Source organism: Capra hircus, chromosome 1 (genome assembly GCF_001704415.2).
Source record: "Capra hircus breed San Clemente chromosome 1, ASM170441v1, whole genome shotgun sequence".
Lineage (NCBI taxonomy): Eukaryota > Metazoa > Chordata > Mammalia > Artiodactyla > Bovidae > Capra > Capra hircus.
In genome coordinates, this window is record NC_030808.1 from 139,781,035 (window position 1) to 139,807,159 (window position 26,125).

The following is a 26,125-nucleotide window of genomic DNA, read 5'->3' on the forward strand; positions in this document are numbered from 1 at the left end:
TCCCAGGCTTCTCAGTCCTCACCTTCTGAGAGAAAGAAGTGGTGAAGACAGGGGACAGCGATTCTGCAGGCTTCTCTGTGTCAATGGATCTGACCTTCCTAGACTCCCAGGGCCACGTTTGGAATGTGGTTGGCCCTAACCTGACCAGGCAGGGGACAAGGTCTTTTGTTGCTTGACCTGTTAACCTGCCAACCTTAGGTTAAATTGACCCTTCAAGAATAAAACATTGCTTTTTTTGATTTATCAACCAATGTATTATTTCCATTTAATTCACAAACATGTGTTTCAATAACTATTGTCCGAGAAAAATCAGATAGGCTGTGATACATCTACGTAAAATATAAATAAGTTCTGGGTACAGGCACTTGGCCTAGAATGATTGATTGTTTGTTTCTTTTCCCCCCAAGATGAGCCACAATGAAATATATTCTGGTCCTCTGGTTCAATCATTTATTATTGAACGTTTCTTTTTTAATTTTTTTAATTGGGTGATAATTGCTTTAGTTGTGTTGGTTTCTGCTGTGTGCTCTGGTTCAATCATTTATTATTGAATGTTTCTTTTAAAATTTTTTTAATTGGGTGATAATTGCTTTAGTTGTGTTGGTTTCTGCTGTGTGACTACAAAAATCAGTCATAATTTTATATATATGTATATATATGTATATATATATATATATCCCCTCCCTCATTGCTTTTACTTCTAAATTAATCCCATAAAAATCCACCTATGTGAGGAGCTTGGAAATTCTCCTCCTTTTCAATCACTTTCATCCTTTGGGAGAAAACTACCTTAAATATCTTAAGTGGGAGTAATTACTAGTTTTAATGTTCCTAATTTCATGTTGGCAACTGTCACCTGCTAATATCATTACTGATTCCTGTTCTTATCAACAGGTGGTCTTTCTTTCATGGTAACTGCCCCTATTAACAAAGAAGGAAGAAGATGTTTTCTGACGTCTTACCTGGAATTCATGAGGGAGAGAACACAGCAGAGAAGCTAACACCACATCACGCTAATGGAACAAATGTTGCACTTGTCAGGAAATGCAGACCTCCCCCTAGGGACCTGGGCTTTGGGCAAGGTCGATGGTCTAGGAGATGATGAGGGAAGCGGCCAGAAGCTATCTGGGAGGACACACAGCTGCAAGCACCAGGCTAGGGCACAGATCAGTGAGGTGGACTGGGCTGGAGACAGGGACGGGCTCCTGGGTTGAGCAGATCACACCCACTCTAAAGGGGCATCAAAGGCAGGTGCAGACAGCTGTGGTCATTGAGGCTGTGACTAGTGTGCTCAGAGCACTTCCAAGAGAAGCCAGAAAGCCACAGTTTTGTGTGAAATGTCTTGACTTTTAAATGTCATCAACAATTTCATATTTGTAAGACTGCATTATAACTCACTGTATTAGATACTTATTATAAACCAAATGACTCTGGCTTGTTCTCCAGATATTTTGTCAGATCTGCTCAGCACAAGTGCACACGTGTCTGGCAGCCTTCCCTGTGACCACTAGCCAGCAAGGACGGGCTTGCACAAAAGCTTGGGCCCAAGACACTTCATACAGCTTTTCATAATCTTCTCATGCAAGTTTGATCTAGTGTGATGGGATTAGACAGATGAAGGAGACATTTTATAGGCCATTTGAATCTCTGAGCTCCAGATTGGTGCTACCAGCTTTACTGGAAGCTTAAAAAGCATCCTCAGTTCAACATGATCCATGCAAGTCCTTTCATTCTGATCAATATCCCCTTCCTTTGCCCTACATTAAAAAGGTCCATACACCAAATCTATCATCCTAATCTCAGCATATGGCACCAATGTTTACCTAACTGCTCACACCAAAGATTCCAGAGTCATCCCTGAGTCTTCCATTATCTGTTACTAACAATTTATATTGTTTTAAAACACAGCATAGGCAAACAAAGGTGTCTGTGAGAAATGTAGTCCATGGGCCAATGGTAGTTAACCTCTGTCTTAGGTCTTCAGGATACTGCTATGGACACGTCTCTTTGTGAATGATAAAAAAGTACTACTTTGATATGGAAGGGTAAGGGAGGAAGTTAAAGCCAACTGTGGTGGGGTAGGGTCTGGGAAGAGATCTTATATCCCATTGTTTTTATCTTCTACATTAGTCATCCTAGAATGACAATATCAGAGTCACCATCGGGGCCCTGAAGTTTTTCTTTTCCTTTTTTCATTTTGGTTGTTCCTTGCAGGATCTTAGTTTCTTCATCAGGGATCAAACCCAGGCCCCAGGCAGTGAAAGTGCTGACTCCTAACCACCAGACTGTCAGAGAATTCCCCTGACATTCTTTTTACCTGGTTCCTAGACACTGATTATCCTACTGTTACTTTTGGTTTCAATTTTTATTATAGACAGTGCAAATATTGGAGTGGCTTGTACAGTTATGAACATGCTCTTATTCAGTTACGCCTAGTTGTTCATCTATGCAACAGCTATGAGTGGAACAATTATAGTGCTGGTTTCTCCTAACTCAGTGATGAGACAGGTTGTGGCCTCTGAGGCCAGACTAAACAGACATTTGCAGCAGAAGTTGGTGGGTGCTCTGCTGGAGAGAGTGCTGAAGAAGCCATGGGAGGTGAGGGCAAAGAGAGTTTTTATTGAGCAGCCCATCAATTTGAACCCATTTCCTTTTGTGGATTCCTTCTCACCTGGCTAATGTTAGGAAGGCTTGACTTCAAGGTGGCATATTTGGTGGAAGCAAAACCAAAGCTTCTTATTGATGCTTATAATGTGTCTCCTTATTCTCAGGTTAATGGGAAATATTCTATTGGTTGAGTCTAGCCAATAAGATGACTACCTACAGTGTGCATAACAGCTCATTACTTGGTATCTACTCCAACTAGGCATTACATGGATATTTAGTTTCCTAGAATGAAAACTATATGTCAGATAGAAAATGGATTATCAAGACTGTCATTAAGCAAAAAGAAATCATCAAAACAAGTTGGAAGTTGCTCTTTTAAACATGATATTTAGGATACTAGATCTTTTTCTTACCTCATGAGCATTTCAGCTAAACTCTTTGCATCTGGGGAAAGAAAGCTAATATTAGTACAAGATAAATAACTCACTAACATTCACTTAAGCTTTACTGACAAATATGCTACAGAATCAGATAACAATAGCCATTTAAAAATGTAATTGTATATTGAGATCACTACTAATAACTGAAACTTTTATGGATTCCTTATTTCTTCTAAATGAGGCACATATAAATAGCCACAAAAATTCTAAGATATGTGATAAAGGCAATGGCAACCCACTCTAGTACTCTTGCCTGGAAAAACCCATGGATGGAGGAGCCTGGTAAGGCTGCAGTCCCTGGGGTTGCTAAGAGTCAGGCACGACTGAGCGACTTCACACTATTCATCTGTCACTTTTCAAAAACTAACTTTATTTCCAGAAGTCAGAAAATGTACATCTTAAAATTCATTATATAGTACAAATTCCATTCTTTTTGTTATTAAAATGAAAAAGCTTATGATCTCTTAAACAAGTCATTATTAGATAGCTATGCATCTGTTTGGTTGATCAAAGAATTATATACACTGCATATCACTATGTCTGGAAACCTAGATGTTTATTTCAAACTCAGAAATAAAACTATTAAAAATTTCTTTCCACTGAGGACACTGTTTACCAAGACCTGGTTACTGTTAGGTAAAGGCGACCAAGACACCAAAAGAGTGTCTAACAGGCTTTTAAAGGGGAAGCGCTCCTGGGCGGGGTTCCTGGACCCAAACGAGGCAGGTTGAGGAAGTCGGCGCCCAGACCGTGTTGGAGGTGGCTTATATATGTTCATTGCGAAGGATGGTCAGGTTAATGGACGGGGGTTCGGATAGGTTGCCAGGCCGAGGCGGCGAGGGCTGATAGGTCCTTCTACGTGGCTGGGGTGGGGCGGCTTTAGCTGGTGAAGTGTGCTGTCATTGGTCCCCAGGATCTGGGAGGCTCCTTCCGTTAGGGATTTCCCCCGCCGGCGGGAGGGAGAGGAGGGGCGGCCCATCATGGCCCCCGGGTCCGGCCTTATAGTTACCACTCCTGATAAAAGAAATCCTGCCTAAAAATGATGTAAATTAAAAAAAAGCTTTTTGGATGGCTTCATTTTGAAATTCTAATTTCCCTTAAAATATAATTTGTTCCTTTTACACATTTTTGTCCTGGCAAAAAAATGAATGCTTCCTTTTTAAGAACACAAGGGTCTTCATATTTTTCTTTCAATTTTCTTTAAAAAGCTTTGATGTTAAATGTTCAATGAATGGAACTTTCTGGGAATGGATTCAGCTGACTCTGAGTGTGAGTGAAGCAATGCATTTGTTGGAGCTTTTTGGTGTTTGGGGGCTGACCCTTGAATGCAGTCACTTTTGTGTCAGGGAGCAGGATGCTGTAACTGGGAGGTGTGGACGGACAGTCACAGGAATAGCCATACACAGGCAGTCATCCTGTGCACCAAAGCACTGCTCTTCAAGTCAGTGATGCCAGGTCCCACCTACAAGGAGGCCCTGGGCTTGTGCACAGATGGGTTCAGTCTGGGAAGTGAAACAGCTCCCTTCACCCCATCCATATGGCAAAGCAAAGAAGGCAAAGCAGTGCTGAATTTCCCATCTTGTGGCTTTACATTTATCTGCAAAGACAAGATAAGCTTCTTCTCTTCCTGAATGACTTAACACTTGCAAAGTAAATATACATATACACATATATAAGGTGCCAGAAGCTTGGGATTAATTAGCTCGATGGAACAACCAAGCACTGGCTAGTTCAATGCTCTAAAAAGAGGCTGGAATTCCAAAGAGTAAAATGCTGCACATCAGCTCACAATGTGAAGGGAACTCAGACTCAAACGTCTTCAGGATGGATCTGCGGTCCTTGTTCTGACACCATCATTATTCTTTTTCTATTCCTGAAGCGAATCACCACAGCTTTCTCTCCTGTGATTTTTTTTTTCCCTATCAATGTGCCAAGGAAAGACAGCTTCCAACCAGTGGGGATAGAAGTCCTCTGGTACTGACAAGCTCCAAAGCAAAATTTCTGTGTCTACAATTAATAGGCAGCTTCATCCACAGGCTTTGGTACCCACCCTCTTTGGTCTACCCTTCCCTATGCTCATCACCTTACAGTGGATCCCTTTCTCTGTCTATCTTGACTACTATTTCCTCCTTCTGACTCATCTGAAACTGTGAGCAACATTATATTCATGGAAACTCACTTCTTCTCTGAGCCCCCCTTGAGGAAGCTGAGAGCTGGTGGAGTATGAAGCTGGTGGAGAGTCTGGATAACACAGCTGGCATCAGGGACCAGGCATGAATGTGTCCTGGGGGGTGGGACCAAGTGGACTAGGGTCACGTGCTAGGAACCTGGATTACTTAGGACTGCCAGCCCACGTCTGGATGACACAGCTGGCATCAGGGACCAGGCATGAATGTGTCCTGGGGGGTGGGATCAAGTGGACTAGGGTCACATGCTAGGAACCCGGATTACTTAGGACTGCCAGCCCATGTCCCCTTTATACCCATCTGCCTGGGAATTTCTGAGCCCTCCTTCAGAAATCAGGAAACTGGGATCCAGATACATTCAGTCATTTGCTGCAGCTGAGCAGGAAATCATAACTAGTGTCTGTTAATACGAACTCTTTTAAAATCATTATCCTCAAAGCTTTATATACTGGAGTGGGTAGCCAGTCCCTTCTCCAGGGGATCTTTCTGACCCAGGGATTGAACTCGGGTCTCCTGCATGGCAGGTGGATTCTTTACCATCTGAGCCCCCAGGGAAGCCCTTTATCCATAGAGGGAGACACAAGTCATATCCTTAGGGTCACACAGAGGAGCGCATTCCTCATGACAGCTGACCAAGGGACACACCCTGGAGAGCACTCTCTGGCTGGGTCAGTTGGAGAGGAAGTAAGACTGATATCACCTTAAAGAGAGCACACACTAACAGGGAGAATGCTCCAGGGCACAGAAGGAGCCAGTTGTGGATTCTGAGCTCCTTCAGGAAGCAAGGAAACAGCAATTTGGTTGCAGGCTGAGATGCCTGGCTTCAAAGATATCGAGTCCTTTAATGTATTAAAGTAAATTGTGTGTGGAGGGGTGCTGATTTGAAAGCCAGTTGGGAGAGATGTCAAGGATATTATGGGTTCTGGGTCTTCAGTTCATGCAGGGGGTGGGGAGAAGAAAAGGAAGAACTCTGGACACTCTCCTCTTTAGGGGCAAGAAGGGGATGTGGGACAAATTAAGAGAATATTTTAAAAATCATGGAGTCGTGGTATCTTAAGAGCATCACAGACTTTTCAAATCCTCCTCTAGTAAATGTCTGAATCCCTTCCACAGTGCCCTGGACAGATGCTACAATGAGCTGGGGCCAACAGCAGCCCCAGGGAAGACAATACCTTTGCTGACCGGATGGTGCCGACATCTCCTCCATCACTGACCTGGCTTCCATGTCTGTTGAGGGCTTCCCACTCAACACATCAGTCTCCCTAGGACTTTGGCTTTTTTCTCTCTCCCCAGTTCAATTCTCATTTCCTCATCAGCATCTCCCTCTTTGGTCTGCCCAGCTCCAGACTCTCCGCCCTCTAAGCAGTTTGCCCACAGCAGAAAGGGCAGAAATGGCTCTGAGTCACACCCCTAACTTGGTCACATCTGTACTCTGAAATTCTCAAAGAAGACTCCTTGCCAATAGGACCCCTCAGCTCAGGGTACCGGCCTCCCGTGCTGGACCTACTTGTCTTTCTAGCTCGGTTCCCCCTTACTTTGAACCGCCAACCCTCTCTGAGTTTTCTGTTCTTGCATTCTCTGCTGAGAGCGCCCATGATTTTGTTCTTCCAAGCCCTTGCCCCACCCTCCCCCCAGACATGACTTACTCTATACACCCTCTCGACCCAGCAGGTGACGCTGGCGTTCTGGTTCCCTGGGCTTCTGAGAACCTTTGCACCTGTCTAGCATCTCCACACCTGTTCAGCTCAGTCTTGGCACTTTGCATCATGACTTCCTGGTTTCATGCTGTCTGTCTAATGGCCCTTTTGTCTTTGTCTCCAGCCTCTGGTATAGTAAAGCCACACAGTCTTTGCCTGAGGATACAGTTCCTTATGAAAAACACCTTCCTATTCTTGTGTTGAAATCCCTTGATATAATTTCTCCTTGGCTATAAGAAAGGCACCTTCTGGAACCACTGAGAAGCCATTTGAATATTTCCAGGTAGCTGGCATGTCTGAGTTAGCTTGGCTTCAGTGTTCTCTGTTCTTGGGCTGAATTCTCTAATTTTCTCAATCACTCCTCAGATGGCAGAATTTCTAGGCAATTTTCCACTTGAGACTCTCTTCTGTGGAAGACCTGTGATTTCTTATTGTCCTTTATTAAATGGTAATTTTTTTTGCTAGTCTCTTACCCACTGTTGGGAACACAATGCTCATTATATGTTATGTAAATGAATTTTCACAATTTATATTGGATACTTTCCAATTATCCCTATTAAATTTTATCTTCTTGGTTTTAGCCTTTCATCCTTTACTACAGTAGCTCCCACCTGGATTTATGCCATCTCAGAAATCAGCTTAGCTTGCCTGTATTTCAGCCCAGTGCTGTAACCTGGTCCTCTCTTCTCTATCAACCGTGTCAAAGTGCAAATAGGATTTGTCCAGGCTGTGGCTGATCCCTATCATGTCCTCTGATGCTCACAAACTATCCTATAACCTAAACTAATTTACTTCAATCTACAGTTTCTAGAACTTACTGTTTTCCGAAAATGGGTATGGAGTATACTTCCTAATACCTCTAATCTGATTGTTCAAAGATGATGTACAAAGGTCCTTGGGATTATGTCTGAAAACATTTTGTTCAGAATCTTAAAAAATTTTTTGGGAGGGTTTTGCAATGCTTTGGCCTCCTGATGCAAAGAGCTGACTCATTGGAAAAGACCCTGAAGATGGGAAAGATTCAGGATAGGAGGAGAAGACAGCGACAGAGGATGAAATGGTTAGAAATGGCATCACCGACTCAACAGATGTGAGTTTGAGCAGATTCTGGGAGAGAGTGGAGGACAGGAAGCCTGACGTGCTGCAGTCTATGGGGTCGCAAAGAGTCAGACACGACTGAGTGACTGGACAACAACAATGGAGGGGAACCACACAACACCTTTGCTAATCTTTCCAGTGAGAGAAAACGTCCCTCTTGGGGATTATCACTGCATCAGCTGGTGCCCACAGTCTGGTTCTCATCATCTGGGGTCATGTGTAATAGTTTGTTGTAAGCCTGGCTTGCCTGATCTACTAGCAAGGAGTTAGGAAGATGACTTTAGGCAGTATCCTCTCCAGTCCTCCCGAAATCACTAGCACATAGGAGGTTTTGAAAGAGTAAATCAATTTAAGTAATCAGGGGCTTTGATGATTTTCTCAAACAACCCGAGGTATCCTTTTTCCTTTTCCTTCCTTCTATCCCTCCCTCCCTTCCTTTCTCAAAATCCCCCTCATCCTTCCTTCTTTTTCTATAATTCTTTTTTCACATTTTTTGGTCTGAATAGCACTTCTCTTGGTTCACACCAAAGTAAAACAGATGCTGAGTCCGTCTTCTTCTACCTGCCATCTGTTAAGATGAGAACATCATCTCAAGCCTTCTTTTTCTTCTTTCCCAACACAGCTCCACGCTCTTTTGTGTTGTCTGCCACTTTTTTCCCCCACAAATTTCAGCTCAGTCTGAGATTTAGACTTTTTGACACCTTTCTAAAGCCCTGGCTGTTTCTCTATATCCGTCATTGGCTCTGTGCTCTTCCCTTCATCTTTCAGTCTAGGAGATGATGGAGACACATTACCAGGCTTTTCTAGTGATGCTCAATGATGGGGAAAAAAAATGTTTCAAAAAATTACATGTGGTAACACTCTGGATGTGCAAAGAGGGCCGGAAGATGGTAGCTGAAAGGAGAATTTGGGGATCTTAAGGTAAGTGACCCCCTGCCTTTAGGAGAGCATTTTCATTTGAGGGGTTGGGGGAGCAGTGAGACAGGATTCAGAGGAGCTTGTGAGACATGCTGTAGTTGACTGTCAAAGAGTCTTCCAAGAATTCAGAGGGGAAAAGAAGTGGAGAGAAGGGCAGTAGGTTAAGGACAGGCAAGCAAAAAGGAATCCTTTTTCTTTAAATATAGGGGGGCCTGGGTAGTAATGAATATAGAGATCAGAAATGAACAAACCAAATATCTTTCATGGGGAAAAATAAAATGGTAAAGTCATTATTGATTCTGTGTTAATACACTGATTCTGTGTTTAATTCCATGTTTCTTTGACGTATCTTTTTAAGATAGCTTAATATGGATGTGACAGACTATTTGTTTCCTGAATGTTCCAAAGCTGAAGAAGGGTCATGGAGAAAGGATTGGGTAGAAAAAAGTGATCTCAGCTCTCCTGCTAGTCCCTACCTAACTGATGCATGGTTTTCAAGTTCCCTTCAGTTTTCATGTCAGCAAAATAGAGCACAACAGTGTTAAGATGTCAAGTTTATTCACACCTATTTGCACATCTATTAAGAGACTAAAGCAGGACAGTATAAAGACTTATGGAAAAAGGAAGAAGAAAGCATGGAAAATGCTAGCACTCTGTCAATTAATCGTGATTCAGTCAGTTTTCCGGAAGAGGCATCCCAGCTGGGTAAAAGCATCACAGGGTGGTTCCTCTGTTCCCTGTTCTTTGTGAACCATCCCTCCCGAGGGGTCTGCACTTGGGTTAGGCGTTCTTATCAACGAGGCAGCACAGGCCTCCAGCGCTGCAGCTGTGCTAGTCCTGAGCACATGCTCTAATGTTTATTTTATTTTTTAAGGACTTTTTTTTTGATGTGGACCGTTTTTAAAGACTTTATTGAATTTGTTATTAATAAAATATTGCTTCTTTTTTATGTTTTGGTTTCTTGGCCACAAGACATGTGGGGTCTTAGTTTCCTCATCAGGAATGGAACCTGCCTCCCCTGCACTGAAAGTCAAAGTCTTTAAGCACAGGACTGCCAGGGAAGTCCCTTATGTTTCTTTTAAAAAGAGGACTCTCATTCATAGGCACATCGTCACACTTCCATCTCCAAGGTCCTAGTTAAGTGAATGGAATTTGCTTTGCTTCATACCTCTCCAGGGCAATCACATGCACACGCCTCCCAAACACAAAATCAACTTGATAGCAGCAGATTTCCCCCTGCTTTGCGAGCCTGCTAAACTGCTTCAGTCGTGTCCAAATCTGTGCAACCCTATGGACAGTAATCCACCAGGCTCCTCTGTCCATGGGATTCTCCAGGCAAGAATACTGGGGTGGGGTGCCCTGCCCTCCTCCAGGGGATCTTCCCAACCCAGAGGCGGAACCGCATCACTTAACATCTCCTCCATTGGCAGGCGTGTTCTTTACCTAGTGGGTGCCACCTGGGAAGCCCCTTCCCCTGCTTTACCACCTCTCAAAAGCTTTTACTTCCAAGCTCCCTCACAACAACCCCTGCTTTTCTGCGGAATTGAAAGGGAGCTCATAAAGCAGCTATTTTCCCAAGGGCTCTAAAACCTCCATTCACATTTTTATAGGCTCGCAAAAAGGACCCCCAATCATCTAGTCAAATGAAAGCTGATTCCAAAGCCATGACAAAACACATAACCCAGAAAAGACCATATATTCTTGCCATCTCAGAAAACTGGAATACAAAAACGGACACAATAGAACCCACAGGCAGGGCAAAGCCCTGGGTTGAAACCACCTGGCTCCCTCCTGCTCCTGCCTGCACCCTGCCCATCCCTGTGCCCCCATCCCTCGCTCCGTGGCTGCCACTGGCCTGGCTCTGTTACCTTCCCTCTATTGCTGTGCTTTCCCATTGTAAGATAAAGAAACCCTTTTTAAAAATTTAGTTCTGCCATAACACACTTGAAGCTTTAAAAGGATGATTTTTAAGAAATGAAGGTCAAAAGGCCAAAAAGAAAGAAAACAAAAAGGAACGAAGAAGGAAGAAGATGCAAAGCTGAGAACTACAGTTTCAGACTTCTGATCCCATCTCAGCCCCAACTGGGACATTCATTAGTTGGGCAGTGACGTCTCTGGGGGGCCCACCCACCACTCTATTTGCATGCATATGACTCAATGCATCATGGCCACCTTTATACACGTCTACCTTGATTCCAAGTGTCTTTGAGCTCCCAGATGCACACCTTTCTTCCTTTAGATTATCAGAGTTCAAGCTAAGTGTTGATTTTACAGAGGAGGAGAGATTTAGCTCAGATATTTGCAGAGCAGACAAATGGAATATTAGAACAGTCATGGCCCACCCCTTCAGCCGTGCCTGTGGATGACCAAAGGCCACAATCTCTTTAGGAATGGTCTTCCGGAACTAATCGGCTTTAAACTATTAATCCATTTGAAACCATGTTTCAAATAATAAATACGCTTCTGTTCAAGGGAAGAAGGTCAGATTTTACGTCATCCACTGATTTTTATCTTTAGCTTATTTGAAATGTTGGAAGCAGCTTTTTGGCTTGGCACTGCCAGTTGACCCATGCTGGTTGGGTACTTTGCACCCTCTTGGGTAAACTCATACTAAGAGGGGAAGCTTTTAGTGACCCTGGCCTTGATTACTCGACATTGGAATCAAATTTTTATAATTTGGCACTGCTGGGATCTTGGGCCCAGCCAGTGATTTATTCTATAACCTTGCACTTCAAAGGAGCTAGCAATAGGAAAAAATCAGGGCATCATTTAAAGCAAAATGTGGCTTCTGAACTTGTGGATAAGGTTATAGATTTTTAAAAAAAGGTAGCACTTGAAGACAATTTAGACTTTAGGAGGTCGTTAGGCTCTAAAATTAGTAATTCACTCAGGAAGGAAGAATATAGGTTGGCTAAACTGCTTGAGTCCCATTTTCTTTCTTTCTTTTTTTAAAAAAATTTACATAAAGCACGTTATGGTGCGTTATCTAACTAGGTTGCTTGTCGATACAGTGAAACAAACCTACTTATAAACACTGAGTAGCATATAGCAATCAAACAAGGTCAATGGCATGGAGTTGATCTTACAGTGTTCATTAGGAACCCCTGCAGTATCTTCCTATAATCCAAATTTTCCTATTTCCAGTTTTGATCCTGAAGAGTAGTTGCTCAGGAAATACTGACCTATTATTAGACATGTCCTTATTTTACACAATAAAATATTGTATGAAGCCATTCAATCTGTAAATATATTTGAACTCATTCTAACCCAGGGACATGATCTGTGCCTTATGTGCGTCAGGTAGTAACTGAATGATTCTACTAATGGGCTCTGTTTAATAGATGGGCACCTACTACCTTAAACTCTGTGGCTCTAGTTTCCTCCCACAAGTGAATGGGAAACATGTTGTATTATTAATTAACATACCAGTTTAAGGGCCCTTCAAACCTAAAAGACAGATCTTTGAGGGGCAGGGTCTGGCCTTTTGGGCTTCCCATGTGACTCAGTTGGTGAAGAATCTGACTGCAATGCAGGAGATCTGGGTTTCATCCCTGAGTCAAGAAAACACCCTGGGGGAGGGCATGGCAACCCAATCCAGTATTCTTGCCTGGAGAATCCCATGGACCAAGGAGCCTGGTGGGCTATAGTCCATGGGGCTGCAAAGAGTTGGACATGACTGAGCAACTAACACTTTCACTTTCTTTTCTGGCCTTTCACTGATTCTCCCAATAGCCCTAGTCACTCACTCTGACCTTTTACGGCACATTTTTCAATGGTATAGAAAGACAAGCATATCCCACGTAAGCCTTTGCTGACTGCCACTAGGGTATCAGCTTCCATTATCCTGGGACAGAATCTTAGTAACCTTTCTTTTCTCTCCAGGACCTGGCCAAATTCTTGTGATCAAATATAAATGGTTAATAAGAAAATTTTACAGTTGGTTTAAAAAAATGTTGCATCTGGTCCATGGAAGATAATCAGCGAGAATGTGTTGAACTGAATATTTTAGTGTATCCAAAGTAAAACCTGCCATTTGGAAGGCTATGGAATGAGGTATCTGATCATTTTCCCTTCTTCCTGCCCTCTCCTCAAACTCTTGACTTGGAAGCTTTTATTAGGCAAGTAAAATGCAAGACTGCAGATACCTTTGTGCCCTGCCAGCTACTTCTCTGGGATTCTTTGCTCCTCAGCATCTCCCATGAATACATCTTTGCCACAGCACTTATTTTATGCCCCTGCTGAAACCTTTGTGTTAGCTCTCTCTCTCTGCTCCAGCACAAAGAAAACAAACTCGTTTCCGGGGAATGAAAGGCTGGACTTGAGGATGTGACGAGGCGCTCTCTGTACCGAGACCAGTGACAAAACAGTGGTGTGGGACGGCGGAGGCACCAACAATAAAAATGCCAGCCCAGGATATTTTCTAGACAGAGTCCTTGCAAGGCAATAACAAAATTACAAGGGACTGTGAAGAACAAAAAGAAAGGACATCCCACCTGCCACCGGTCTGACTCAAATGCACCAGGAAGAATATGCAACAGCTTTAGCATCTTTTTCTTGCTCTTGGCAGAGAAGAGCGAGGTTGGGGTGTTCAAGTTGTTAAATAGAAGAGGAAAGTCAGACAATAGCTGGGGAGGTGAAAGGAAGCAACGGGGGCCAGGGCGAAAAGAAAAGGTAAATTTAGCAGAGGCAGGGGGCAGATGCTGAGAGGGATTTAGTCTTTAACACATTTGTAAGTAAACCCTTGTGATCAAACAGGAATGATGGATGAGAAAGTGTTACTGTTGGTTTTTAAGAATGTTATATGGACAATTTCTAGTCTTCTAAATGCAGCCAGTTCAATCTGTCTCGGTGCAACAAGAACAGACAGCCTTGGTACCTCAATGACAATGCCCCTAAGGCCAGGATATGGGTTTCTGTTTTTGGTTAAAAAAAAAAAAGGGTGAGGGTGGTTTAAAAAGTCCTTTTGGAGGCTTTCCTGGTGGTCAGTGGTAAAGAATCCATCTGCTGATACAGGAGATACAAGTTTGATCCCTGGTCTGGGAAGATCCCACATGTTGCAGAGCAGCTAAGCCCCGTGCACCACAGCTACTGAGCCTGTGCTCTAGAGCCTGGGAGCTGCAACTATTGAGCCTGTGTTCCACAACAAGAGAAGCCACTGCAATGAGAAGCCCTTGTACCACAACCAGAGAGTAGCCTCTACTCACCACAACTAGAAAAAAGCCCGTGCAACAATGAACACCCAGCACAGCCAAAAATAATTAACTAAAAACTTATTTTTTTAAAAAAATTCCTTTTCATATTTTAATGATGAACACTTGTGAACAGAATCCAATACAGCACACCTGATACTGAATTTCTCAATAGATTAGGCAATACAATGTTTTTGTGATGCTGTTCTCATAAATGGCACCCCCTTTCCTCCTCAGTTGCAATTAACTGCTTCTTGTTTTGTGCTTACTGTCAGGTGAGTGTGTGCTCCTCGGTTCTGTCTCGTCACAACAAAGATTTAGAGTGACCCACATTAAAGCCCTCGGCACGTCCCAGCTCTTGGGTCTTGGACAGACCATGTTATAGCTCTTAGACAAATCAGTGTTACAGCTCTATTTTATTTAGAAAGTAGCAAGAGAATCCATCCTTGAGGCGTGAGGGCATGCTGACCCAAAGACACGAAGAGAAGAGAGTGGGGGAGCATGGCAGCATGGAGGAGAAAGAGAGAGAGAGAGAGAGAGAGAGAGAGAGAGAGAGAGAGACCGTGCTTTGGGTCCTCTTTGTATACATTTTTCCCTCCCCCGGGCCTGCCCTATGCAAATTGGGCTGGCCAGGAGCGCTGTTTGTTCTACCTGAGGTCCTCACTCAGGTCCTCGGACCTTCCTCTGACCTTCCCTTGTTCTATTTTCTCAGGCTTTTTCCTTCCTTGTCTTTTAGCCACCTCCATTTTGGACTCCTGTTTCCTATACTAACTACCTAACAGAGCTATATCAAGAGGATGCCCTGGCTACGGCTACGAGAAGACAGGTGGAAATATCCGCCGTCCCACTGATCTCACTGGTCTATGGTTAATTACACAAGAGGTCAACGTCCAGATCTACCAGCAGGGCTTGGGGATATCCCCAGACATCTTAAGGACAGAGCTTTCAGGCTTGTCTTTCAAATGCAAATTTGAAGAACACAGGGGACGCTGCATTCCCCTCACTGCACTGACACTAAAGTGCAAGCAGCCTGTATATGCATTCTACTGAAACTTGGATTTACTCAATATTCTGACAGGTAAAGAGGAGGGACACAGAGAACTCTGTCCTGTCCAGGGCTTTGTATTTGAAAGAACTTATTGTCCTCACACCACAGAGCCAGAGCCAGTAGGGCTGTTGCACAGGACCTGGAAATAGCTCCGGTGCACAGAATCTACAGAGCTGGACATTGTAATAATGGTGCTGCTGACAATGGCTCTCATTTGGCCCAAGTTATTATCATCTATTATTTTATTTTCTATTAGTTAAAGCGAAACTCTTACACCAGAATTCTGCTCCAATTTCTAATTCAGGAAAGCGTGTGTTTTCTGCCTCACAATGCTTTCCCGGGACCATAAACCCTCAATTTCCTCTTCCCAGCAATAAAACAGTTCTCATTTCCAGAGTCCATCAGACAGGTCTTTTTAAAGGAGGCCGTAATTGGTGGCATTGCTGCAGAGACTGAAAATTAAAGAGTGGTTGTTGGCAAACCCACGGGAAAGTCATTCTCTTGGTCTGCCCTACTGACAAGTTAGGATTTAGGACACTTGAAAGAGGTTGGCTTTCACCCAGTTTCTGAGTAGTAACTTTTGTATGACTTGCCTGCGAGGCCCTGACACCCTGCTCAAGGAATATCTCAGGTCACAGAACCAGGCAGCCTGGGGATCTAGCCCAGAGAGGGAAAGGCATTCATGGGTGAGATCCCCCCAGCTAGCTGTTGGTCCCGCTGTGCGGGGGGGGGACGGCCGAGCCTCAGCTCACCTCTCAGCCGCTTCAGCCTCTGCTCACGCCTCCTCCTCCGAACCACCAGCAGGAGCACAAACAGCATCAGGACCCCCACCAGGATACAGGAGATGGTCACCAGCATCTTGAGCCCCTCGTTGGTTGTCAGCCCTTCATCGCTTTGGACAACTGACTTAATGAGTGGGGGGATTGTACCTGAAAACAGGGTCATGATGTTAGGTGGCTGTTAATGACGACAGTATGGCGGAGTTTTTAGGGATGATGGGTTATAAGAACCGCGCGAGTGATCCGAGGGCGTCCACGGAGATGAAGATGGAAGGAACTCTTCATCTAGGTCCTTGCTAATTTCTTTACTCACTCACTTCCCTCCTATGCTTACTCTACAGAAATGGAACTAGAGTCTGCGCAGAGGACAAAGCCCATTTCTTTGGAAGGGCCTTCACTGGTAACATGCTGGGTGTTGACACTTGAAAGCATAATATCCAGGCTGGGTGCTTTGAAAAGTCACATGCATTTACCTGGAGTTGAATATCACCCAGGACACAATTGAGAGTGGCTGTTTGAAAAATTGCACATCAAAGAAGGAACAATGGGTTTGGCAAGTGGACAGAAGGCAGGCTTTGGGGAGACTGTACCAGATAAACCTGCTTAAAGGCGCTGAAAATCTCTTTTCTTTGGTTATTTCATTGCGTTTTTATCATGGATGTAAGACCAAATCTACTTTTAAAAGTCTCGTTTCAGGACATTAGAACAAAATCAACTTTTCAAAGAGAAGCCATCAGGTCTCTAAAGCAAGCTATTTATTGACCCTTATAATGCCCTGAAATTCAGATTATTTAGAATTACAAGGAAACACTTAAGCAGTCTGAACTCTGAGCTGCTTTAAGCTGCCTTCTGCTGAGAGGCTGAACAAAATGGGTCCAGAGATTCAAACACAGGCATCCCCTTTTATGGAGCTTGCATTTTGGCATCCACCACTATGAAAAGATGCTCCGGTCTTCTGTATTTTCCATGTAAAACAAGGGCCAGGAAGTCAGTAATTTAGGAAAAATAATGCAAAAATAATATAATTTCCCTTTGAACAAAAAGTGTCTTTGTCCTGCATTTAGTGAGTAGAGCAGGGATACAGAACACCAGGCCCCTCTGCTGTCTGCTAAGGCCAATAATATCATTCATCCAACTTAAAAACTCCAGTTTTGGCTGGAGTCCCAGGTCTGCAAATGCTCAGAACTCAGGTAAGAGGCACAAAAGGGTGAGGGCAGGTGAGGATGTGTCTGCAAAACCAAGATGACACAGGACCAGTACAAACACCTGGCTGAGGGAATGGCAGAAGAAAGAGTCCAAAAAAACCCCCAAAACCAGAAGAATCTGAAATCTGACTAGTACAGCCAGAAAGCTAATCATCAATGTTTGTTTTCTCCCAAATGAAAAAAAAAATTCTTCAGGCAGAAGTGACACAAGAGATATTAAAGCTATATATCCACAAGCTTGGTTCAAAGAAATATGTAACCTTTTTCAAGGAAAATAGACATACGCATTTTTCTTTCTAGTGTAATAAAATCATCTCAGATTTCAGGACATTTTACATGTAGGACGTTTTTCATGATTCTAATCTGAGATCTCGGATAAAGTGAGGATATTTCTTTTAGAAAATAACCATTTAAAATCTGCAGAGCACTTTGTAAGTAAGAATGACAGTTTCAAATGCTGCATGTGAGAGGTTGCTAATTAAATGATTAGCTGTAAGCCTATCAACAACGCGCACCTTGAAGCCGTGCACGCTGGACCACACAGATTACAGTGAGGCTGGGTGCCAGAGCAGGATGATCGAAAGGCAATTAGCGGACGTCCATCATCTAAAGCAAGAAATATGCTTTCTGCTCAAATGTGTACCCTGCTAGCAAAGGACTTTGGGGAGCCTTTAAACGCTAGGGAAAATGTCTGGTCAGCATCAAAGCCCTTTAGTTTGTCAGATCAAAGAATGAAACAGAGTTGGAGGAGAAAGCAGGTCAGACGTGCTGCTCTATGGGCTGATGCTCTGTGATGGAACCTCTTGAAGTGCAGTCATTGCTGATTGAGGCCAGGAGATTAGAGTGATGTGGCCCAGGAGGGGCAGGGCTTCTGAGGAGAAGCCTCACTTCTGGGAGCTGGATCAGGGGCCTTGACGGTGGGGGCCCAGGCTGGTATCACCAGCCACAGGACTCCCACATAGGCACCTTCTTGCCTTCACCCCACCCAGGCCTGCAATGCTGGGGGCAAGCCTGTGCTGTGGCTGAGGAGGAATTTGTGCAGGAAATTCCAGGGTGGGTTTACAGTGTGCCAGGGTGGGAGGAACAAGCCCAGGGCTGGTCAAGACTGACCAGGAGAAAATGGCTAAGGGAGGAGCTGAGGCCACATCACCTTCAGAGCATCCTTTGGTCATGTCCCAGGCTCCTTGGGTTTATGGGCTCTCTTTTCTTAGGACAGGATAACCAGTACTCCAAGGAAGTTCCTGCCAGGGCTATAATTAAGGCAAGATCCTGAATGCACACAAGCACAGGAGAGGACGCACCTTAGCCTTTCCAGTGAAGAATATAGTAGGGGCTGTTTGCTCAAGCACAGACTTTCTGGGTAAGTCACCCAGCACTGTGGTCTGGCCTGGTAGGTAGACGCTGGACAGGGGCTCTGAGGGAGCTGAGCCCACAGCTCCAAATTATCTAACCAGTGGAGACTGTTTTTACAAATAAGCACAGCACCTAATTCAGCCACTGCCTTTCCCAGAGTGGACCACTGCTGCAAAGCTGCAAAAATCAGCTCAACTTGCTTCTAGTTAGGACTCTCTGAAATTCCCTGACTGCAGAACCATCAATGTCAGACCGTCTTTAGCTTCACTGGGCTTGACATTTGTTCAACATCAATAAATGGCTCACAATACTAGTTGTAGGAAAAAAAGGAGAAAAATGTCTCTCTCTTATTTTCGGTCAACTAATCATCACGAGACACCTTGCCTGGTTTTCAGAAACCCCTTGCCAATTGCATGTTTGTGTGTGTGTGAGCCTACAAATGTGTGCATGTAAATGCATGTGTGTGCATGCCCACTACCATCCTATGACATTATTCTCTCTCTATCTGTGCCTCTGTTTCTTCTCAGAGACTAACATAAGTGCCTTCACTTATGGAAAACTGCTTTTGAACATGCAATTTAAGGGCTAAATGAGAGAAAAAAGAAAGCTGTCATGTGGTTTGGGATGGGGTGGGCGGAGGGGAGGAAGACAACAAAAGCAGTGTTAGCTCACAGTCATGACCAAGCACCAACCACGTGCAGAGAAACCTTCAGCCCGAAGAGAAGTCACTCCTGCACCCTGACTGCCTGGTGAGGGTCCCCGGGCCTCAGTCCCTCCTTCCTGGAACTCAGCCATGGGCACATGGGTACCTGGTCTAGGGAGCCCTGCGGGGAGCAGACTGGATGGCCCCCAAGCTTAAGGGGATCTGCAGGCACGGGTCACATTGTGCCGAGGATGGATGTCGAATGGGAGAGGGACAGCGAGTTTGTGCACGTGTCCCGAGATGCAAGCGGGAGGCCAGGGCCAGCTTACTGCCATCATAGTTGAGCGTGGCGAAGTTGGTCTGCTTCTCTGCGCAGCCCGCGCTGTTGCACACCCTCATCTGTAGCTCATACCACGTGGCCTCCTGCAGGTCGTACAGGATGTAGGACTTGGAGAGGGAGGTTCGCTGAGCCGTGGTCCAGACTGTGGTCCCGAAGGGTCTGTACTCGAGTGTGAAGGAGGTGATGGGGCAGCCACCGTCATTCCAGCCGATGAGGTTGAGCCGCACACGTGTGGTATTGATGCTAGCGAAGAGCTCCTGCTCCTTCGAGAACTGGGGCTCTGCAGAAAAGGCACAGGGGCCAGGCCACGGGGTGTGTGAGTGAAGGTCACCAAGGTCATCCCGCACTGCCCTTAGACTGCTTCCCCATAGGCGAGGGGCTCAGTCCAAGTCTGGGTCACAGGCTACTTGCTACCTGTCCACTCTTTACCAGGATCTTATGAACCAACAGGCTGTCCCAGCCAAAATAATCTAGGAATGAAAGGGAACATTGGGTGGGTAGCGGTTATCTTTGTGAATCTTAGATTTCCCTGAATTCTGTTCTGAGGTATGTGTTTCCTTGAGTGTTTTTGTTTGTTTGTTTTATTTGGTGGACAAAACTTAGGATGTCAGCCCAGGACACAGCCTCTCAGGTAGCTTTGAGGGATTCCTCCTCCTTGAGTAGTTTTGAAGGAACCATTGTGATGTGCTGGGCTTATGTGGCCATTCAGGGACCTGACCCAAGAGAAGGCAGACTCGGATGTGGGAAGTACCCACAGCACCCTTGCTGTCCAAGCGCCTCGTACTGGAACCCAGGGACCCAACGGGTATATTTCTGCGGAAGTCAGCACTTCATCATCTGAGCCCTGGTGTGTGTTATCCAAAACTCAGCACTGCATCCAAATGACACCCTCGCCTGCTGATGTCTGGCATGCCTGTCATGTGGTCCACGCCACTGGATGAGAGTCAGAGGGAGGAAACCTGCAAAGACCCTCTCTTCACCTCCTGACCTACACTCATGTGCAGCTCTGTCCCTCCCTCCCGCTGCTGTTTCCAGGCCGCATATTTCACCTCTGAATATCACTGCTCTGGGGTTTGCCTCCCTGAAGGTCTACCTTTCAGAGGAAAAACCAACGCACACTGAAGGTTAACAGTCAACCCCAGTGACTTCTCACCTGGAAAGCAGAGTCTATGAGGCAATATGATGGTTATAAATAGAAGAGAGGAGGTGACAAGGGAGGAGGTCACCTTAGGAGAAGGTAAGAGGGCAAAGGTCACACTTCATGGCTACTCAGCCTGGGAACGGAGTAGCACTGTCGGCACCAAAGCCCTTGATTTTCAAATGACATTAAAAAAAATTTTATTGAAGTATAGTTAATATACAATGTTGTATTGGTTTCAAGTATAGAACAAAGTGATTCAGTTATACATATGTGTGTGTCTGTGTGTGTGTATATATATATATATTCTTTTAAGATTCTTTTCCCTTTTAGGTCACTACAAAATAGTGAGTACAGTTCTATGTGCTCTACGGTAGGTCCTTGTTGATGATCTATTTTATACACAGTAGTGTGTATCTGTTAAATCCAAACTCCCAATTTAGTCCTCCTTTCCACCTTTCCCCTTTGGTGACCACAAGCTTGTTTTTTATGTCTGCGGACACTCTTCTTTTAAACTGCCAATGAAATAATTAAAAAAGAGAATCAGACTATTTTATAAAGACCAGCCATCTCTTTCAGTATGCTGAAACACTGCCAGACCCATCCAGGGGTAACAACATTCAAGCTCACAGATCCATGATGTGGTCTTTTGTGACTCCAATCTGGCGTCCCCACCCAACTTTGATCTGAAAGACAGAGGATTTCTAGAAACAACAGAAGTCTTACATACCTTTGCCCAATGTTTTTGCTTCTATGATCTCACTTATGCGCCCGGGTCCCACTCCGTTCTGTGCAGTGAGAGTGAACTTGTACCAAGTCCCACACTTCAGGTTTTCCAGGCGGTAGGAGCGTTCACTGGGGCTGATGGGAAAACTCCCCCACTGCTCACTGTTGTCCTCGGAGTACTGCAGTATATATCCTTCGGAGAACAAGAGGCAGTCACGGGAATGTTACTTGCTTTCCCTTGAATGTTTGGATTGTGTTCAGGGTGAGTTCTCAGAACTGTATATCTTCAGAAGAGAATAACTGAGCTCCAGGACACTAAATCCCAACTGGGAGAAGTGCTGGGATGACATATTGATTATGAGATATTTAGGCTACACCAGATGCTACAATGGTGGGAGTGCTGGAGATTGTAATGAAGTTAAAACCACGTTCTGCCCGTTCTCTTTAAAAGGTGTAACTGGAAACCCGGATCTTCAGAGCACATGAGCCCAATCCTTGGGAACAGGTGTAGTCTGAAGCTGGGCTATTTTTATATATTATATATATTACGTGCAGGCATGCTAAGCCGCTTCAGTTGTGTCTGATTCTCTCTGACCCTACGGACTATAGCTCATCAGGCTCCTCTGTCCATGGAATTCTCCAGGCAAGAATACTGGAGTAGGTTGCCATGCCCTCCTCCAGGGGATTTTCCAACCCAGGGATTGAACCCAGGTCTCCTGCATTATAGGCAGATTCTTTATAGTCTGAGCCACCAGTGAAGCTCCCATATATAAATATATGGTATATATTCAATATATATTAATATATATTATTTATATATAATATATTATATATCAATATATTTATATTATATATTATTTATTAAATATATATTGATATATAAATATTTTTATAATATCCTCCTGGTGGTTCAATGGAGAAGGCGATGGCACCCCACTCCAGTACTCTTGCCTGGAAAATCCCATGGACGGAGGAGCCTGGTAGGCTGCAGTCCATGAGGTCACTAAAAGTCGGACATGACTGAGCGACTTCACTTTCACTTTTCACTTTCAGGTATTGGAGAAGGAAATGGCAACCTACTCCAGTGTTCTTGCCTGGAGAATCCCAGGGATGGAGGAGACTGGTGGGCTGCCATCTATGGGGTCACACACAGTCGGACACGACTGAAGCGACTTAGCAGCAGCAGCAGCAACCCACTCCAGTGTTCTTGCCTGGAGAATCCCAAGGACGGAGGAGCCTGGTGGGCTACTGTCCTGGAGACTCAGAGAGCCAGATAAGACTGAGCTACTAACACTGTCACACTTTCACATTATATATAATATATATTTGGTTTTATAGAGAACCAGAGTTTTGGAGAAGGGGTGAGCTATCAAAAGGGATAGGACTCTCCTCAGTCAACTCTGCTCAGTCCACAATCACTGTGTCGGGCATTATCCACAGCCTGTTACTCACACCACCTCACATAACCCTGCACATTAGTAATTAACATCTCCAGAGCACTGACCAAGACACTGAGGTCCAGAGAGGTTAGGTGATCACACTTGGGTCTTACCAGCAGGATTCACATCCCACTGTCAGACTCTGAAGCCTGTGCTCCTGGGCCCCTGTGACCATGGAGACAATCCCCACCCCTGTTGCAGCCTTCATCCCTGCCACCCCATCCACCTTCCTGGGGCACATATGTCCTGTCTGCTCTGCCCTTGTCTCCTAAGCCTTCACACCCAGACAGCCCAGGAGCCTGCTTGATGCGTGGTGTCCTTATAGCAGCATGCTGCCATCTTCTCTCCTGCCCACGGAACTCCATTTTAACACCAGTAAGAAAGCACTTCTCACCTCCGCACCACAGAGCCTGTGAACCCCAAGCTGCCAGAAGTCAGTGTTTTCCATGCGTTTCACATGAGGTCACCTGTCTCTGACTCCTCCTTCGGCGGCCATTGTCAGCACCATCTCTACTGCTTCCTCCTTCCCTGCCCTCTGGCCCCGGCAGCCTTGCGGCCCCTCCTCTTTCCTAAGCTTTGTTTTCCCCTCCCTGTTCCTGACCTGCACTCAGCACTGGACAGGTGAGTGATGGATCTGGGTCTAGCTTCCGTCATATCCTAACTTCACCACTCCTTGGTGCCCCATGATGCTTTCCTTCTCATGTCCTCCATCTAAACCACTTCTAGGAAGCTTTTCTAACCACTGGCCATGGGAACCCCCATGTCAATGGCTTTGGCCCCCACTGTATTTCAAGGATTTCTGGTCATCTTTGCTTGGAAACTCTTCATTACTGAAATTGGCTTCCACTCCATGCCCTTCCTGTAATTCTTCTCCCATGAATTCACACTTCCTCTGTCCATGCGATTCTCCAGGCAAGCATACATACTGGAGTGGGTAGCCATCCTCTTCTCTGGGGGATCTTCCCAACCCAGGGATTGAACCTGGGTCTTCTGCATTGCGGGCAGATTCTTTACCATCTGAGCCACCAGAGAAGCCCCTCCAGATCCAAGACTTTGTGTCATTTAAGCCTCAAGTCCTAGGGTTCCTCAGACTCCTCTATTGGTGCCCCATTTTTTAAAGGTTCTCCACCCAGCTTAGAACCTCTGGTAGACCATCTTAACCAGAAGCCTGGTTTCACTCACTCTGGTGAGTCCTGGCCACACTTACCCTGCCGGTCACCAGCTTTGGTAACCGTGCTTCTCCTCCCTGTGCAGCTGGCCCAGCACCTCTTGAGCAAGTCACTAACCTGTGATGACTGTGACCCCTGCAGTCTGTGCCATTTCCCTGCAGCTGGGGCATTGTTCCTCTCGGCAATGGCTTTGCTTCCCCGTTAGTGCATTTCCTATGGCATCTGATACAGATTTTACCCCCGCTCCTCAAACCCACAAACACATCCTCTCCCCTAATCATCCAACCATTTTAGAAAAATAATATCACCTTTTTCTTCCCTACAACAGGGAAAGATCCTCCCCTTCGCCCAGTAGAAACACTAATCAATATTTAACAATTGGCTCTTGAAAAAAGAAAAGCCCCTCTGGGTAGCATTTTTGATTCTGGTGGTGTGTAAATATCCCTGACCTGGCTGTGATTACTGAGGGCAAAGCTGGGAAGAGGAGCGGCAACTTGCTATCACATGCTGAAACGAGCTGGCTCCAGACGCCACTGGCTTTACTCTAAAATGGCTCTGCTTGTCCAGTTGTCTCTTCACCTTCCTCCTCTCTCAGAAGAAGGATGTCCTCTGCCTGCAGAAATCTATCCTCCAACCTCTCCCAGCTGCTCTAGGACCCCTTTTCTCTTTGTCACTTGCTCCTTAATCTCATGCATCTGCAGTTGCTCCTCTGAGTTCTTTCTCTCTGCTTGGTCCACGTATTGCTCAGAATGTTCTCCCAATCCTGTTGAGGCTGGAATCATCAGGCTAGCTCATTCCTTCAGCTTGTGAAAGTGGATGTGTTACTCACTCATTCATGTCTGACTCTTTGTGACCCCATGGACTGTAACCTGCCAGGCTCCACTGTCCATGGAATTCTCCAGGCAGGAATACTGGCGTGGGTTGCCATTTCCTTCTCCAGGGGATCGTCCCAACCCGGGGATTGAACCCAGGTCTCCCATACTGCAGGCAGATTCTTTACCCTCTGAGCCACCAGGGAAGCCCCTTCCTTCCATTTAAATACCCTTATTCTTTTCTACTCCTGATTGCAAAAGATTTGTGGAACTAGGTCACTCCCATCTTTTAGTCCATTCTAAATCAGAACAGTCACTGTGGTTACTCAACTGAAGGAATGAGTGTCTGAACAGAAGAAGCAGTGTTGACAACAAGGGGAAGAAACGCAATGTAGCCTCTTAGGGGAGAGGCACCGCATTTGTTTTTTCTTTATTTATTGCTGTTGTTCAATTGCTGAGTCATGTCCAGCTGTCTGTGACCCCATAGACCGAAGCACGCCAGGCTTCCCTGTCCTTCACTCTCTCCTGGAGTTTGCTCATACTCATGTTCTTTCTTGGCATGTGTTAATATTTCACTCAGATTAGATGCACGGTACTGATTCTGTGAATGGATTTCCTTGGATGAATAAGTGAGTGACAACAAATACTATAAAAATAGATGTGTGTTTTTTTTTGGGGGTGTGTAGGTAATGGAAGAATTCATTATATGATGAGTTTGGGGGAGAAATAAACTAACACATGATAATTACTTGATAAAAACGTGTCACTTATCAACTTGTGGATAATGTCAATTAATCAACCATTGTGGGCAACCTCTTTCTTCTTACCTCTGATAGAACTGCCTCCATTGTCCCCAGGGAGCCACGAGAGAGTGATGGAAGAAGAGGTGGTTTTTGAAACTGTGAGCCGAGGCTGATCTGGTGGAACTAGAGAGGAAGCAGTTTTTAGAAAACAAGAATTAGTTGTTCACATCTTCAGTCTTCTTTAACAGTCATTTACCAAATGATTTTTAACAGCCATTTATTAAATAAATGTTTCAGGTTGACAAAATATGCAATTCATGTCTGTCAAAATATCTATTTAGTCGATATCTTGGGCTAAAGAGATAGAACAGAATGATTTCTATTCTTTAAAGAAATTCAACCCCATTTCTACTTGGATTTATTTCTTCATTCCCTCGCCAATTCCTTGAGTATCTGAGTGGCTTATCACTCATTAAAACCTTCTGTGAACTTACTAAAGATACATGCATTATTTTACTCTGAATTTCAGCCATGATTCAAATGATGAAGACAAATGTCACCCACTTAGCTTTTCTGTTCTCAGCTATATGAAAGG

The 26,125-nt window shown here is 44.8% G+C and overlaps 1 protein-coding gene across 1 annotated transcript in view; it reads right to left on the reverse strand.

Annotated features, from left to right (window-relative positions):
* Nucleotides 1-26,125, reverse strand: part of DSCAM (DS cell adhesion molecule) — an 833,405-nt gene that overhangs the window by 38,698 nt on the left and 768,582 nt on the right. The window contains exons 24-28 of the mRNA XM_018051616.1: nt 25,615-25,713; nt 21,372-21,560; nt 19,493-19,783; nt 15,936-16,112; nt 3,021-3,051 (exon numbers count right to left, since the gene is read on the reverse strand). Coding sequence (XP_017907105.1) covers nt 3,021-3,051; nt 15,936-16,112; nt 19,493-19,783; nt 21,372-21,560; nt 25,615-25,713 — 787 coding nt within the window. The remainder of the gene's footprint in view (nt 1-3,020; nt 3,052-15,935; nt 16,113-19,492; nt 19,784-21,371; nt 21,561-25,614; nt 25,714-26,125) is intronic.